Source organism: Cebus imitator, unplaced genomic scaffold, assembly GCF_001604975.1.
Source record: "Cebus imitator isolate Cc_AM_T3 unplaced genomic scaffold, Cebus_imitator-1.0 Scaffold17, whole genome shotgun sequence".
Classification (NCBI taxonomy): domain Eukaryota; kingdom Metazoa; phylum Chordata; class Mammalia; order Primates; family Cebidae; genus Cebus; species Cebus imitator.
In genome coordinates, this window is record NW_016107332.1 from 1,673,071 (window position 1) to 1,690,924 (window position 17,854).

Genomic DNA, 17,854 nt, shown 5'->3' on the forward strand with positions numbered 1-17,854 from the left:
CCTCCTGAGTAGCTGGGATTACAGGCACGCACCACCATGCCCAGCTAATTTTTTGTATTTTTAGTAGAGACGGGGTTTCACCATGTTGACCAGGATGGTCTCGATCTCTTGACCTCGTGATCCACCCGCCTCGGCCTCCCACAGTGCTGGGATTACAGGCTTGAGCCACCGCGCCCGGCGTTTTTTGTTTTTTTTTTAAGATGGGGTTTCACCATATTGGTCAGGCTGGTCTCGAACTCCTGACCTCAGGTTATCCGCCCACCTCAGCCTCCCAAAGTGCTTGTTTTCATTTTAGATCACCACCATTATTGAATGCTTGCTACATTTTTTAAACAGCTGTATTGAAAGGTACTTTACTGGCAAGTTTTACAGTTCGATCTTGTAATGGGAGAAGAAAATATAGTCAAGTGATGCATTTCCCATTGGAAGCCCTGATCAAAGAGTTGCATCCTGGAGAGAAACATGACTTCTCTAGCAGCAGCCTAAGACACACAAATGAAAAGTTTGACCAGGTTCACAGGCAGCTGGAGCGAAGTCCTTACTTTCTCTTTTAGATAAAATACGGGCTCTTAGATCCTTTGCCCTCCCTGACTACCTCTCTTGTCTTGATACGAGGCTTTCTTCCCTCCTCTGCAAATAACTAGCTTATTCTCCCTTCTCTTTTCCTCTCCTCCCACCCGTCCCTGATTTGAGCAGATTATAGTATTGCCTTTTAGGTAAGCAGGAACTCCCAAGTCTGGTTGGTAAGAGATCCTTGCCTTTCCTGCCCTGTCACAGGATAGGCCCTTATGTTTGGAATCAGTAGCAGGCTGGTTTGTGTATTTCTATCCACAAGGTGGCGCTGCAGGAAAGCCTGGAAGGTGGCCTGTTTAAAGCTTTTCCTTTCTTGCCTTTGGCACCCCCACTTTACTGTGGCCTTAAAAAACTAAATTTGGTTAAGTCAGTATGGATTTTTTTAAAATTAATAGGTTAATGTTTTGCACATGCACGTATATATATTCTGTTTTCCCCAGATCTACCTGTGTAACCTTAAAATTTTTTTGAACCATGTTGGTTTTCTTGTTTTCATTTTAATTCTCAACCAATGGAAAAATACAGCTTTTCACTTGAGGGAAAATATCTTAATTCATGTTTATTATCAGATGCTTCTGATCGAGGATTTATGTGTTTATTTAGAATTTTGTTGTTGTTGTTGTTGCTTTTAAGTGTCTTTCTTTCATTATTCTTTGATCACTGAGAGTTTCATTTTGTGACTGGGATTGGTTAAAGTAGGTTGATCAATTAGCAACCTCCTGTTATCTCACATACCATGGAGGTTAACTAATGCAAGTAAATAAAGGAAATTTTGTTCCTGAAAATCAAGGAAGTATTGGTGAAGGGTAAATACCCTTCGGAACAGGAAATTCCAATTTTATTGACTTTCAAATTTCAGAATTTAAATAAAGCTGAAGTCACTTGATTTCAGCCTGTTGTATAAAGATGTACCTTTTCCCTGATTTCTGCAGTGGGTCCGGACAACAGATCTGGCAGTAAACAGTCACCTTGCTCATTGCACCCAAAAGTCGTGCTGTTTCGAAAGATGAGATTCACTCTGATGTGCCACAATATTTTCTCTCCACAGACATACAATCTTTGCCAGCAACACTTCCTCCTTGCAGATTACAAGCATAGCCAATGCCACTACCAGACAAGACCGATTTGCTGGCCTCCATTTCTTCAACCCAGTGCCCATGATGAAACTTGTGGAGGTCAGTGGGTGTCAGCTTGTGTGTGTCTGCCTGCTCTGCCAGCTCTCTCTGTCCTGCTTTTCTGAGTTACACCAGCCCTGTCACCAGTTGCATAGGACAGGTTTTAACCTAAGGGTAGAAAGTTGTCTCTGAGCCTCCTATCTAGGAAGGCCCCTATACTTTGTTTGTTTGCAGCCCTGTGTTTTGCTTAATGGTGTCCAGAAGGGCTGTTAACTTTGTGGAATGTCATTTACTTATTTGTGCCAGAGCTAATGGGCAGTGCTGAGAGGCATCAGAATGGGAAGGCGGCACTAGAAACCACGGGACCACAGAGAGGGCAGCTCCACGTGTTTGTGTTATCTCATCAAGGTCAGCTTGCCCGTGCTGTAAATGCAGTTCTTATTAGGTCTACTCTACTACCTTGTCCACAGTCCTGGGGTGAATTCTGACCCCATGTAACAATGCCTTAGCATTGTCCCCAGATGAGGTACCTCTCCTGTGTGTTGTGGCCAGAGCTATTAAAAGCAGCTCCCACTGGGTATGGCAGCTCATACCTGTAATCCCAGAACTTTGGGAGGTTGTAATCTCAGAGTTTTTGGGGGAATGAGGATAAAGGAAGGAAAAGGGAGTTGGAAACAGCAATAATGAAGAAAACGGATAATACACACTCCCAAAGAGGCCACAGCCAGACTCTGGAGGTGGAAGCGAGTGGATTGCTTGAGACCCAGGAGTTTGAGACCAGCCTGGGCAACAAGACCCCATCTCTACAAAAAAAATAAAAAATTAGCCAGGTGTTTTGGTGCATGCACGTAGTTTCAGGTACTTGGAAGGCTGAAGTGGGAGGATTGATTGAGCCTGGGAGGTTGAGGCTGTAGTGAGCTGTGATTGCACCACTACACTCCAGCCTGGACGACAGAGCAAGATATTATATATATAAAAAAAAGTACTGTAAAAATAAAAGAAATAAGACAAAATAAAAGCAGCTTCTGATAACCTTGAGCCTCCTAACCACAAACCTGGAAGGTGTGGGGGAGGCAGGGAGGGTTTCCCCAATATCCTGTTTGGAATGCTTGGCGACTCCAGTCTGTTGGAGTTGGAGTCACAGTAGGCAATTTGCACCTGAAATGTGGCAACTTGCCTTTTACAGGGCCCTAATTACAGGGTCTGAGGAGCAGCCGCCTATTAAAGTAGCATTTGTTCTGAGGTTGAGGAGTTATTGCCCTGCAAAGTGTGGGGGACGCTGATGCTGCCATGCGGGTGATGTGGAGCCAGGCAAACCTCCAGAGACTGGCGGTGGCCTCTCTGGGAGTGTGTATTGTCTGTTTTCATTATGGTTATTGCCTTGTTCAATTCCCTTTTCCTTCCTTTATCCTCCTCATTCCCCCCACCACTACTTAGCATAAGCATTTTTAATAAGTTACAACAATGACTGCATTTTTTTAGAGTTTTCTCTCAAGTGACAACTTTGACCATCTTGCAATAGGACTTTTATCTGTCTTGCTAACATTGCTTCTCAGCTTCTTCCTACTTTCTCCTATGCCCTAAGGCTGTTTTTGAAGAAGTTGAAGAATGAAGGGAAGGGGTTTGGGGAACAGAAGAAACAGCATTTATCCTCCTGCAGATAGAAGCAAAGAAGTGGCATGCATGTCAAGCATTTCAGTACTTGGTCTAATTGATTTCTTTAGTTATTATATTGTACTTATAAGTGTTTTGGAGATAGATACATTCTGTAGATTTATTTTAATAATGTTTTCAACTGCATTTATCTGGTAATGTATGCTTATGTCTTTGGAAATGTAGTGTGTTGGTTGTTAACACCTGATATTTAGCAAATGTTACCATTTTTCTAAAAAGCATTTTGTAAAAGTGCTCTTCTCTGTTCAGTTTTTATTGTTAAACTTTAGCTCTTGCTAGTGTTGCTGACAAAATGACTTGTATAATAAGCTAAGTGGCTCCTTTACTTAGGACTGGGCTCATTTAAATGTGTGTATATATATATATGTGTGTGTGTGTGTGTGTGTATATATATATATTTTTTCAGACTCTATTGGAACTATGAGCAGCATATCTATACAAATTGCAGTTTGTTGAATGAATGAATGAGTAAATGAATAAACATGCATCTTTCCTGCTTAAAAAAAAGCAACAAACCTTCACTGTTGTTAACCCTTTTAAACCAAAAACTTATTTTGAAAACACCATAGTCATCAGTGTTTGTCCCAGTTCAGTCTGTGGTTTTGATGGAGACTTTTTAGACCTCCTTTCAAACAGCTCTGGGATTGTTTAATTTGTGGTACCCTCAGGGTGGCTTCTGGTCCTTCTCATCCTGCTCATCATCTCCATCTTCACTATGCCTTTTTCTGTTTCCATCCATTCACTTCTCTTAGTGTCGTGACATGACACCACAGTCCAGTTCTCACAGGAGTGGGAACTCTTCTTTGTTTATATAGCACCTTTCATCCCTGCACAGACACTAGCTCATTAGTTCATCAAGTCAGAGGGTCCTCTTGCACAGGGAAGGCATGCCCATGATCCCCATTTCAGAGAACAGAGGTGAGGCACTGCCTAAGACCACATGAAGGGTCTGAAGTAGAAGTCAAGCTTTATTGCTTTGACTCTGGTTGAAGTTCTTTACAGGCCTTTCTTTACATTTTACACACACACACACACGTTTAACTTCACCTGGTTCTTTCCATTTACCAAAATCTAATTCCTGACAGATGAGTTATTTAAATGTTTACTGAGGACTGACTCTGCCAGGCATTGTGCTTGGTAACGTCCCCTACAGATGCCAATAGGGCAGCCTTTGTGCCCTTGCCTGCACCTCACAGAGGTCAGGAGGGCTGCTGGAGCAGGTGGCAGGCCCCACTTGCCATAAATGAAAGCCTTCCCCAGCAGGATGAGTCTGTTCTGAAGCCAAGGGGCCACTGGCTTCTAGAACATCTGTATGAGAGGGGGTGGGGTCCTGGGAGGAATACTCAGGTAGGAATCCAGGAGACCTGTGACTTGGGCAAATTATTCTGCTTTCCTGGGACTCCTCCTTATCTATAATAGAAGGTCAAGTCCAATGCAGAGGACTTTAAGGGCAAGCATCATATACTTCCGGACTTCAAATAATTAACGCAAGTCAGCATTTACTGAGCGTTTGTGCTGAGGCCTAGTGCCTTACTCCTAATCTAATTTCATTCTTACCTCAACTTCTTGAGGTAGACAGAGTGATTTCAGTTTCAAGAAACATGCTCAGGGTCATACAGACAGTAAGTGGTACAACTGAACCCAGACTTGTCTCTACAACAAAACCTGTAACACTGTCCTGTACACACATGTATGCACACACTTGTATCTTAAGCCTTGATTTTGTATATTCTACAGTACTCTGTCTTTTTTTTTTTTTTTTTGAGATGGAGTCTCAATCTGTTGCCAGGCTGGAATGCAGTGGCGTGATCTCGGCTCACTGCAACCTCCGCCTCCTGAGTTCAAGCGATTCTCCTACCTCAGCCTCCCGAGTAGCTGCGACTACAGACGTGCACCACCACACCCAGCTAACTTTTGTATTTTTAGTAGAGACAGGGTTACATCATGTTGGCCAGGATGGTCTCAATTTCTTGACCTTGTGATCCGCCCGCTTCAGCCTCCCAGAGTGCTGGGATTACAGGCGTGAACCACTGAGCCTGACCCCTGTTGTTTTAAAGTAGTCATTTTGGGAAACACATTGTTTCTGGCTTGAGATTCCTACTTCTGTGCTGAAACTCAAACTATTTTGTTGCCTATATGGAGCCTTTTGATCAATCATTTCTTGAACTATTCTACTGATTCTACTGAAGTTACTTGCTGACTCTCTGGTCATAATTCTCTGCTTTGCATTTTCAGGTCATTAAAATACCAATGACCAGCCAGAAGACATTTGAGTCTTTGGTAGACTTTACCAAAACCCTAGGAAAGCATCCTGTTTCTTGCAAGGTAAGAGTATGGGTAGCTTGGGAAGAAGGTAGTTGTTTTCTTCTTGGAACCCGACTTACTAGAATGATGTGAGAGAAGGAGCATTGGTTACTGCAAGCCTGTCTATGTGCTGCAAAGAGCAGGCTGCACTTCCTGTTCTAGTTTGCAGACAGGGAAACTGGACTCCTAAACCATGCCTAAGGCCGTCAGTTGGATAGTCTGAGACCTGAATGGAGCTCAGGACTCCAGCTAAGCAGAAGACATGGGTCTGCTCTCTGGGTCCTGGCTTTTGTCTCCTGATGAATGGCTACATTTTCATAAATGGTTTTGGTTGCCCAATCAGCGTTAACTTCCATTTGGCCAATGGGAGTCAGAACCCTGTGTTTCAGGTTCAGCCTGGTAAACACATACATCCCTAACAGAAAATGAGGGCTTTCCTTTTGGAAAAAATACTACAGATAAATAAATGATAAGACAGTAAGAGACCAACCTGCCCAAAGTGCAATAAGGAAGCTGTTTTTCACCCAAAGTTGCATTATATTTTTGTTTGTTGTTTTGTTTTTCAAGAAGAAGCATGGTTTAGTGGGAAGCCTGCTTGACCTCCAGCTTTTTTTCCCCTTTCTTAAGCTATTGTTTATTATATGTAAAATAATCGCAGTTGCTGAAATGATAACCTACCTGAAGGTAATTATTTTTATTACCTTCAGTTTCTCTATTTGCTTTTGTTCCTCTTTAGTTCCCCCAGTATTTGGGGACTGTACTTACCCATGACTTTGCAGTTTTTCTGAAGGGATAGTTGTGTCACAAGATGCTACACCATTACAAAGATTTACATATAAGTCATTTACTTTCCTTTTTTACCACAATCCTTTATATCATTATAGTTCTTGTAGCATACTTTTGCTTTCTAAAATATTCTCAAGTTTGAACTCACAGTACTATACTACCATGAAAAATCATATTGTTCATGAATCATCTGAAGAAGCCATCTGTTGAGGTGGACTCCAGCAGCCAAAGAGAGCAGACTTGTGTGTCCTGCTCCTCCCCATCTGTGGGTAGAGTGTTGCTAGGGAGTGTCACGTTTTAACACCCATTTTTTGTTGGTTTAGTTCTGTGGTTTTAAGTCATTTAGATTTTTTAAATCATATATTAAGAAGTGGATGTTATGATTGTACTTTCTTACCCAATTATGCTTTGTTAGTGGGAGAAAGTAGTAATAGTATTGAAAAGAACATCAGTGCGAGACATAAAGATGTGGAAATAGAGGTAAGGGAAAAGCTAATGATTATCTTCAGCAGCATGATCATTAGTTCACAAATTGATGATTCGTCTTCCATCAGAGTGGCCATGGCAGCTGCAGAGATGGGAACTCTTTGTTCTCATAAAATTGTTCTTGTTAGGTCATTCCAAAACTCTTTCTCTGTGTGGTATCTTAAGGGCTTTCAGAGGGCTTTTCTGGGTCATTTATAGAAGCTCTTGATGAGGCATTCAGACAATATATGACAACCACATAGGACAAGGGTCAGCAAACTTCTGTAAAAGACTGGATAGTGAATATTTTCGACCATATAGTCTCTGTTGCAAGTACTCAGTTCTATTGTTGTAGCATGAAAAGAGCCATAGACAGCATATGCAGCGTGAGTGCAGTATGCACTGTGCTCCAGTAAAACTTGACTTACAAAAACAGGCTGCAGGCTGGATTTGGCCTGCAGTATTGTACTTTGCCAATACGTGTCATAGAAGAGAGACATTCATGTGCCTGGAATGTGCCTTCTTAGTTGAGACTTCACGAGGAGATTGTGGTATAAAGGTTAAGGGTATGAACTAACCTAGCTGAGTTCAAATCCTGGCACCAGCACTTATTAGCTGTGTAACGTTAGGCAAGCTACTTAACCTCGCTGTGCCTCAGTATCGTCATGCCTCACATAGGATAATTATAGTACCTGTCTCACAGGGTTATTATGAGGAATGAATAAATTAATATTTTTAAAGTATTTAAAACAGTACCTGGCACACAGTAAGTAAATATAATGTGTTTAATAAATAATCTGAAAAAATATAATGGATTTGGTTATATAAAATAAAATTGCACTATTTAAAGATTATGTTTCCTGCCAGGCACAGTGCCTCACACCCATAATCCCAGCACTTTGGTAGGCCTAGCCAGGTGGATCAGTTAAGCCCAGGAGTTCGAGACCAGCCTAGACAACATGGCAAAACCCCTCTCTACAAAAAAACACACACACAAAAAAAAAATAGCTGGGCATGTGGTCCCAGCTACTTGGGAGGCTGAGGTGGGAGGGTCACTTGAGCCCAGGAAGTGGAAGCCGCAGTGAGCTCAGATCACGCCACTGCACTCCAGCCTGGGCAACAGAGCAAGAATAAGTCAAAAAAAAAAAAAAAAAGACTATGTCTCTTCAGATTTCTCCAATGTCCTAAGAGTATCTGTCTCTCTGCATACTCAGTAGCATCAAATATTATTACAATGAGGGAAAAAACCTTTGATAATCTTATTAACAAAAATGCACATTTCTTTGATTACTAGTGAGTTTAATTTTTTTTTTTTTTTTTTTTTTTGAGACAGAGTCACGCTTTTTCTCCCATGCTGGAGTGCAGTGGCATAGTCTTGGCTCACTGCAACCTCCACCTCCTGGATTCAAGCTATTCTTTTGCCTCAGCCACCCAAGTAGCTGGGACTACAGGCACATGCCACCACACACAGCTAATTTTTGTATTTTTAGTAGAGATGGGGTTTCACTATGTTGGCTAGGTTGGTCTTGAACTCCTGACCTCGTGATCCTCCCACCTCAGCCTCCCAAAGTGCTGGGATTACAGGTGTGAGCCACTGTGCCTGGCCAGGAAGTTTGAATATTTATTGAGTCTTGGCACTTTTTTCTTATTGAGCTCTATGAGCTCTTTCTGTAGAAGATATTAACTATTCTAATTGGAGCAAATGTTTTTCTCAGGCTGCTTTCTGACTGTGACCTTATCTGCGGTGTGTCTCATGTTCATAGGTGCCCTATCTTGAGTTTCTATAGCGAACCTTTTGAAGTTGAAAAGAGTATTTTTGCCTCAGTTATACAATCAGTATTGTTCCATAATCTTGATTAAGCTGATTAAACTTGTTTGTGCATCTTTGTGCTTATGTGGTGATAGATGGGGTTGAAGCTTGGTTTCAGCTTGCCCAAGGTTAAAGGAGGTTCACATCCTTTGCGTTACTTTCCAGTTTCCCCGCATGCAGTCAGGTTAGCTCTGTGAGGAGTGTGTGGTCATCTGTAATTCAGACATTAAGGGAGTGCCTGGTGTGTGCTAGAAACGGAATGCACAGCTCGGGCCAGGGTGAGGATTTCTGCCCTCAGGAGCATGACAGCCTTTTGACAAAAGAGGAGGCACCATTTGCCTTTGGAAATAAGCTTCAACAAAAAATCACACATCTATTTTTCTCTAAAAGTCCCCAAAAGAGATCACTAGATAAAATCCAAATCTCACACCTGTCCTCCGGAAAGATGGTTAATATTAGTTACTGAGAAGGGAAACGTATGAAAGGGGTTTGTGGCACAGGGGTCACCCCAGGATGCAGAGGTCTTGGGGGATGTGGCATGTAAGGCCAGCTTTCTGCCAGGGGCTCTGCTCCTTTGTCCCAGCACCTGCTCCCAACGCAGCTCTACTGCACTGTGCGCTAGAACCTGAGAAGATGCTGAGTAGCCTAGCAGTGCCTCCAAGGAGCCTGGAAAGCAGTGCTCCTTTGAGGACTGTTCAAGATGGAGTGTGACGTTTGTAGATTCTTGTAAGGGAAGTGGGAGGAAAGAGGAGGAATAAAGGGGCTACCATTTGAGTGTAGCGCTGTGTGTACAGGATTTTATGTGTTTACTGATTTGTCTTCACAACTTTGAGACAGAAACTGTCACCCCCAATTCACAGAGGATGAAACTGAAGTTTAAAGCAGCAGAAGGATGAAGAGAATATTCAAGATTGAGCCCAAATCTGCCTGTCCCAGAGCCATGCTCTTCCAGGTGACCCCTGTGCCTTGATCTGCCTTTATGTCAGGATCTGTGCAGTGGGGCATCTAGGTTTGAATTTTTTTTAAGTACTATGATTGTTGGATAAATCATCATATGAGATAGAAATAAGGCTGCGCTGCAAATTTTGAAAATGTACAGCTTGATAAATGGGGGCAAATGTGATCCAGGGTAAGAAGGGGCGATTTGGTGACTTTACAAAAGACACCATTTCATGAAAGTGTACTAGTTTTCTGTTTTTCTCTCTCCCAAAACAGGACACTCCTGGGTTTATTGTGAACCGCCTCCTGATTCCATACCTCATGGAAGCAATCAGGCTGTATGAACGAGGTATCCTTCCTGACCCAGGCCAGGAGCAGCAGGCCACAGCTTCTGGCACCACTGTCTGGAATTCTGTGTCTCTGGGAGGGGTCAGGCTGTGCAGAGTGGAAGAAGCGGTGTCTGTTTTCTAGCTGTGTGAACTCAGCTGCACCTGGGGCCCTGGTACCTTTTTCACAGTTTTCCCAAAGCCTCCTGGCTTCCCTGTGAGGCCTCTGAGAAGGGATTCTAGAACTCCCACCACCCACCCTACAGTCCCAGCCAAAGCAATTGCACGGCCGGCCCAGATTTATATCCTGGATCTCTGTTTTTGATTAAAAGATTTACTGCTTTTAAAAATAATCATATGTAAAAATCACTAGGCTAGGGGATCTTGGAAATTCCTTCATGTTCTAAAACTTGTGACTGACAGGTGATGAGAAATATGTGACAAGGCCGATATGTGTTAAGGACAGTTTTTAGCAGTCTTGTGTCTGTCCTTACTGAATGATGCCATGATGTACTTTTTGAAACCTTAAGAATGGTCTAAACCTTTTTCCTCAATACTTGATTGACGAAGAATGCTTTTCTCTGCTGTAGAAATAATGGGCTTGGGACAGGGTCCAGTTTTCTAAATTGATTGGCATCCTCCTGCCTGCTTTCCCTCCCTGGTTTCTGGAAAGGTAGCTATCATGCTTCAAAGGCAAACAACCCTTAATAGGACTGGATAAAAAGCAAGTGTAAAAAAAAAAAAGCAAGTGTAATTGTTTTCAATAACTTCATTCATAAATGCTCACTCCCGAGAGTGTCATTTTTGAAACAAAACATTTACACCAGCTCTTCCAGAGAGATGAAAGCACATTTGCTTCCTCAAAATCTGCTTTAAATATTAAAACTTTTGTCTATGGTTTATGGGAGCAATTGCCTCACTTTTGCTCCAAGATCAAACCAACACTTCTCTGTTTATCTATCAACAAATATGCCTAATTACACCTCAAAGAAGGCACAGAGCATTTTGCCCTACCTTGAAAGGCAGTTGTATATGTGGCTTTTTTTTTTTTAATAAAATGTAATGTTTTAGAATGTAGCATGTGAGAGATCCACCTCTTAATGGTGTTTTCCTCGCTGTCCGTCTGATACATTCTCCACTGCACCAAGTATCAGATGGTAAGTTGAAAGCCCTCTTCTTGTCTTAGGTCCCTTTCTGTACAGGTGGATGCCCTTTGGCCCTCACCATCCCCAGCCACCTGTGTGGTGAAGCTGGAAGGGCAGGACCTGGCCTCTGGACATGCTCTTAGTTTGCTCTAGGCATGGGCTTTGACAGCCTGCCATTGCTGGTCCCTCTGCTTCTTTTTCCACCTCCTTCTCACAATCTGCTTCTGAAGGAGCTGGGTATCCTGCCCGGGGTGGGTGCTGCTTCCACACTGCACAGTATGGTCACACCCCAGACCTCTCACCATGTCTCCGCGCTGACCCCCTGCTTCTCCTCAGCCAGCACAGAGAAGTGCTCAGAGCACGCCCACCACGCCATCTCTTTCCCGCAGTTCCACCTTGAAGCTTCAAGCATCTGGAGGCCCCTCTCTTGTCTGCCACATCTGTTCATCACTTTTGATTCCTTCCTGTCATGCCTGTTCCACCTCTTCATCCCAGCTTCTCCCCATCCTAGTCAGGCTGCCTTCATGAAGTTCCTCAGGCAGCAGAGGAATTCACGCTACTCATGTCTTTTCCAGACTGGTCTCCACTACCGCGCTTACTGAGAAGGTATCCTGTTGTCCAGAAAGTTGAGACGCCTACTGCATCTGCCCACACACCCCTGCACAGCCTCATCAGATGCTCTGTGACTGTTTCTGAACTCATGCAGGGAGAATGTTTCTGTAACACACTGTTGATATACCTGGGGCTCCACACACGTGGTTTGGCCACTGCTGCCTGGAGTGGTGCAGGCTCGCTGGAAGGATGTGTGGGCTGTCATTGGTCAGGCCTCATGGATGACCGGCCCCCGCCACCAACACTTCTCGCCCGTCCCCATGGGATCTCATGGAGGCTCACACCCTCTTGCTCTGCTGTCTGACCACTCATCCTTGCTTCCATGTTGGGCCTTCTTTCCCAGTGTCCCAGCTCTGTCCTCACTCTTCCTGTTGCTCTTGTTCCTTCATACTATGACTGAGGCCTGATGTATGCCCCAGTCACTGTCACTCCTGTGGGTCAGAGGGACAGAGGCTGGATAGGCTGTGCCTGACAGTAAACCACTGCCCTTGCCAGGCACCCATTCCTAATGGCCAGTGTGGGCAGGGTGGTGGGGCTGCATGGTCAGCTCTTGGGAGAACCATAAGCCTGCTCCTCAGTCACCACGTGACATCCTGCTCACATTGTTGCCCCTGCTGAAGCCAGGGTCAGTGTTTCTCTGGTGACCTGCCATATACAGGCTCTGCCAGAGAGCCTTCCTTCTGACTGCCCTCTGCCACTGCTGTCACCACCGCAGACTCTACTCCTGCCATTCCCACACGGCCCACCTGAGTGTCTGCAGAGCTCCCAGCTAGATGTCATCTCTGTCATCACAACTGTTCCTGCTTTGATTCTCCCTTGGGTCACTTGTCACTGTCTTCCCTGTGACATGGCAGGTGTTTTCTTTTCCTTACTGTACTCTCCTTTCTGGAGCACTCTGGGTCTTTCTCATCTTCATATGCCCCAAGGTGCCTGGGTAGGACAGGCACACAGGCAGCTGCTGATGAGTAAAAATGCCGTTTCTGAGTTGTTGCTGGGCGCCTCTGTCGTTCATGCTAAGAATGGTTGGCAGGTGGTGCTGCTGAGCCAGCCAAAAAAGAGATGTTGGGCAAGTCCCAGGCCCTCGGCTGTGCCATCTGGAGTTCACTGAGGAAGCTTTCCTTTGCTGTCTTGTCTAGAGCTATGGGCTCTTAACCAGAGGGAGTGGGAGAAGGTGTCCCATGAGCCTCCTAAAGTTGATAAAGAATTTGGGGTCTATGTGCATTTTTTATGGAGAGGGTGTTTGATTGTCAAAGAGGTACTTGATTCTGAAGAAGTTTAGGAATTCCACAGCTAGCTCTCACTTGGTACACCAATCTCTATATTTTATTTCTCTCATTCTGTAAGTTTTCCTCTTTTATTCTGCATTATTGAGAACAGGATTTTTAGAGTTATGCTGACTTTGTAGAGTTATTTAGATATTTTTCTATCATGTGCTGTATCTTCATATTATTTCTTCAAATAAAACAGTCCTCAAGTGAGTCTCTGGATCTGGAATTATAGCCTTGCTTCTAGGGTTCACTGTCCTGTCCTTGAATATAGATTTCATTAAATGGCTTTAGCTGAGTTGTAACCATTATGCTGTCAGATTTCTGTCCCAGAGAGACTGCCCATAATAAATGAACCAGCACATGAGCATGTTAGGTTGTGATGAGTAATTGTGGAAAAGAGGATAGTAAAGTCAAAAGATGACAAGAGTCTTTTCCTGGCCTTTTTTTTTTTTTAGTGCCGGGAGTTGCTTTTTTTATATGAGGGAGGAGAAGAGACTCTCTGAAAAGTGACAACTGAGCAGAGGCCTGGAGGAAGTGAGCGACTGAGCCCCAGAGCTGTCTGAGGGTGGTGTCCTAGGCACAAGGAGTATATCTCAAGCCCTGAGGAGCATACAAGGCCGGTACTTCCAGCATTCCAGGGCTCTACTAATACAGAAGCCACGGGGCCTTCCTAATGAAATCCTCTGACTGAATCCATCTTTAAGCTTCATAGCCATACCCCAAAGATGCTGTGTTCCTTCCCATTCCTGCCTCTGCATGTGCTGTTCTCTCTACCTAAAATGCCCTTCCTGGTCTGCTCATCTCAGGATTCTCTTCACCTTTTAGGACCCAGGCATTGGGGTGGTTTTGGTGAAGCCCTGGCAATGTGAGTAAATCTCTCCATCTTTGCCCACACAGAGCTGTGTGAATTGTGACTCTTCACGTCTTGTTATGTTGAAGCTTTTGGCTTACACATCTGAGTTCTCCCATTATATCATGAGTACCCTGAAGGCTTGTCTTGTTTCTCTTTATCTCATTCTACATCTCTAGTGCCTGTTACATAATAAATAGACGTTGAATGAATGAATGAATGAATGAATGAATGAGGCTGCCTATATGATTATTTTTGTTTCTTTGCTTTCTTATGGCCTAAAACTCAACTAATGATTTCTCAGGAGTCCCTAATCCTAATTAGTGTAGTTATTAGTAACATCAACCATAATAAATATTTGAGTGGTAGTCACCTTAAAATGCCTTGAAATCCTTTGGCATAACTTTAGTACTTTATATGCTTTTAAAAAATACTGTCTTTATCAGTGTTTAGGTAGTTTCTCTCTGAGTGTCTTCACATTTTTCCCCTTTTTCTTTAGCTTTGGTCTGATTGGCTTCTTTGTGCTTTGGAGCAAAATTCTACATAGCCACTTGTTGCAGACTGTTCTACTTTAAGGGAATAGGTTGGTCTCTGCAAGGCCTCTTGGGGCCAAAGGATGTAGTACGAATACATTTCCAAGGGAAAAGCACATTGATCCTTGTCTTAGTCTACTTAACAGACTTCCAAACATGTATGGTAATTCTGACTTGAGTTTGGGCTTTTCTTTAAAAGATATCTTGACTAATAGGATTGTGTGAATGTGCCAGGGGAATTCTCCTTACTTGTAAAACCCAAAAAGCTGGGAAAAAAATATACATACAGTAACTATACATATAAAAGCAGAAAGCTTCGTTTTCTTTTTTAAGATAATTTATTTATAAATCAGAAGTATGCTCTTAGCATTAAGTGATATTTTAATAAATGATTCCAGAGTTGGAAAACCCCAATTTATTTGAAAATACCTGAAGTTTCCAGGCCTGGAGGCTTCTGTCTCCATGAACAGGGTATCAGTACTCCAGAATTCACCTCAGTGATGCAGTAGGTTTGAAAATCTTAGGCTGGCCATTGTGGCTCCCACCTGTAGTCTCAGCACTTTGGGAAGCTGAGGCAGGAGGATCACTTGAGGTCAGGAGTTCGAGATCAGCCTGGCCAACATGATGAAACCCTGTCTCTACTAAAAATAAAAATATTAGCCGGGTGTGGTGGCACACACCTGTAGTCCCAGCCACTCGGGAGGCTGAGGCAGGAGAATCACTTGCACCCAGGAGGTAGATATTGCAGTGAGCGGAGATTGTGCCATTGCACTTCAGCCTGGGTGACAGAGCAAGACTGTGTCTCAAAAAGCAAAAACAAACAAACAAAAAACTTAAAACCTATTTGGCATGTACTTTAGAGACAAAATTTTACCCAAGCCAGAAATTCTCACTCTAGACATTTTTTGAATGTGCAGCATATAACATTCTAGTAATTCCGGGGCTAACCCTGTGATAGGGAGAATTCAAGGAAAGGTGGTGGTGACCCAGTGCTGCCCTTTTCTCTTTAGGTGATGCATCCAAAGAAGACATTGACACTGCTATGAAGTTAGGAGCCGGTTACCCCATGGGCCCATTTGAGCTTCTAGATTATGTCGGGCTGGATACTGCGAAGTTCATCATAGATGGTAGGAATTGGAATTCTTTGTTGTCTTCAATTGAGTTGAGGTCATTTTTAAGTTATAATGCCTTTTTAAAACAGAAGTTAGCAGGGGTCTTAGCAAAGACCTTCCAAAATCCTGCCTCACCAGGCTGAGGATTCATGAACAGATGGCAGGAGAAGGAAGAATGTAACTGTCTAGTGTCTCTTAACAGGGTAACCTTTAAAAAATAACAACAACTTTATGGAGTCACAAAAAGTTACAAATATAGCACAGACAGGTCTGTGTGCCCTTCACCCAGTTTCCCCATGGTTATATAGCCATAGTACAATATTAAATCCCAGGAAATTGACATTGGTACACTGTGTTATTTTATCACATACATTGATTTGTGTAACTTCCGTTGCAAGCAAGATACACATCCATTTAAAAAAATATATCCATTGTAATGTAACAGCTCTGAAGACAGTAAATATAATGAAACTGGACTACCGAAGTTGAATGTAGCTGTCTATTCCCAAGTTTAACAGAACGCTAGTTGAAGAATGAAATTTTGAATTTTATGTGGATGCAAAATACCAATAGCAGGAAATCATATTTTTTAACATGCATTCTGAAATTTAACTGTGCCACTGGTGAATCCAACCAGCAAATGAATGGCTTCTGGTAGTGTACCTGGGCCTTTGGCCTTAGTGACTTCCGGAAAGACACTGGATAAACAGGAGGGCCTGGAGTAGGGCCAGGCTTCAGGTAGCACAGGTGGGTGGCAGTGCAGCACCTTTGGGGCTGATGTGGCCACACCAGCACAGCCTGCCTGACGGGCTTTTGCACATCAGAGGCAGGCCTCCAGACTCGCCCTTGGGAATGCCAAAGTGTAAAATAAACCCAGCACTTCATCCTGAGTTCTTTCCCCTCCTCTCAATAGGGTGGCATGAAATAGATGCGAAGAACTCATTGTTTCAGCCCAGCCCATCCTTGAATAAGCTGGTAACAGAGAACAAGTTGGGAAAGAAGACTGGAGAAGGATTTTACAAATACAAATGATGCGCAACTTCTCTGGCTCTGAGAAGAAGCCCTGAGAGTGCTCACCAGCCAGCGCCCCGAGTGCCTGCGGGAATGCTCTGGTCAGACGTTCCCTCACACAGCACAGTCTAATCAATGTGCATTTTGATTGTAATCTGTCTGAAGTGATTATTACACCAATTACAGCAGTAATAGATTCTCCATTAAGAACTAATTTCTTTTTTTAGTCTGTTCATTTCTGTGTATTTTCTAAACAGCTTTACACCCTTGGTGCCTTGGAGCAAACATTTTTTTTGAGCCTTGTCATTTTTGTGAATAATTGCTTGGATTGGTTCTCTCATCAAGGGGAAGTACTTCCTGTGACAGTGCGAGTACACTGTGTTCACTGTTGCTGCGTGGGAGAGTCACAAGCCACTGGCACGCACCTGGTGTGTCTGAAGCACTGCAGCGAGCAGCACCTAGATCTTGCCTTTATAAGAACATTTTACTACCTGCAGCTTTGAGCCTTGCCCTGCATTCTGGACACAACATAAGATGTTGTGTCTTCGTTCAGCTCATCGTCAAGATGCTGCTGCTGGATGGGTCGGCGTGTCTCTGTGTGCATGGTTTGCAGGAGGAGGTCGGTTTTCATGGTCATTCAGTTCCATACATCTTAATGATTACTGTCTGTCTGTGTCTTTTTTCCATGAGAAATCACCTTTGCAAATTACCTATAAAAATTGACTCCACTAAAATACGATGTTTTAGTCTGTGAAAATTTGAATTAAAAAAAATTGTATAATATAAAGTTGTAATACACTCAAATGATTATAAAAGTAAAAAGTTGATAATTTAGGCAGAAACTCTTTCCCATCTTCTTTGGCCTGCTGTTAATTTTTAAAGTGGGAGCGAGGGGGAGGGAATGGCAGGTGAAGGCATTTGTGTGAAACCTGCCTGTGGCTGTCGCTGCCAGATTTCTTACCAGGAAAGCAGTAGTAAGGGTACAGAGAACAGTTTTTAAGGAACATCTGTTTCTTCTTTGCCAACAAAGTGAAACTGTGTAATGTAAGCTTCTTTTAATCATTGGCTTGAGAAAGTGTCCTCCAAGATAGAATTTTGGAGTTGGAAAGAGATCAGAAATCCTGAGGTCCAGTAGCCTCATTAGCAGAAAGCTTAAGTGATATGCCCAAAAGCTTAGATATTTTGTAGCAGAGCCTCTCCTAGAACTAGGTTTTGATAAAAATGAAATACAAAATAGCCCATTTGAAAATCTTAGACCCAAACTTTCTGTTAGGACTCTCCCTAAAATGGGCGTCCTAGTTTGGTGTCCTTGATCATAGTTCTAATAGTTG

The 17,854-nt window shown here is 43.2% G+C and overlaps 1 protein-coding gene across 1 annotated transcript in view; it reads left to right on the forward strand.

The window, feature by feature from the left end:
- HADH (hydroxyacyl-CoA dehydrogenase) overlaps positions 1–17,367 on the forward strand; it is a 45,761-nt gene extending 28,394 nt beyond the window's left edge. Inside the window, exons 4-8 of the mRNA XM_017509079.2 lie at positions 1,622–1,748; positions 5,598–5,687; positions 9,943–10,015; positions 15,411–15,527; positions 16,426–17,367. Coding sequence (XP_017364568.1) covers positions 1,622–1,748; positions 5,598–5,687; positions 9,943–10,015; positions 15,411–15,527; positions 16,426–16,544 — 526 coding nt within the window. The 3' untranslated portion in view covers positions 16,545–17,367. The remainder of the gene's footprint in view (positions 1–1,621; positions 1,749–5,597; positions 5,688–9,942; positions 10,016–15,410; positions 15,528–16,425) is intronic.
- Positions 17,368–17,854: the final 487 nt, after the last annotated feature.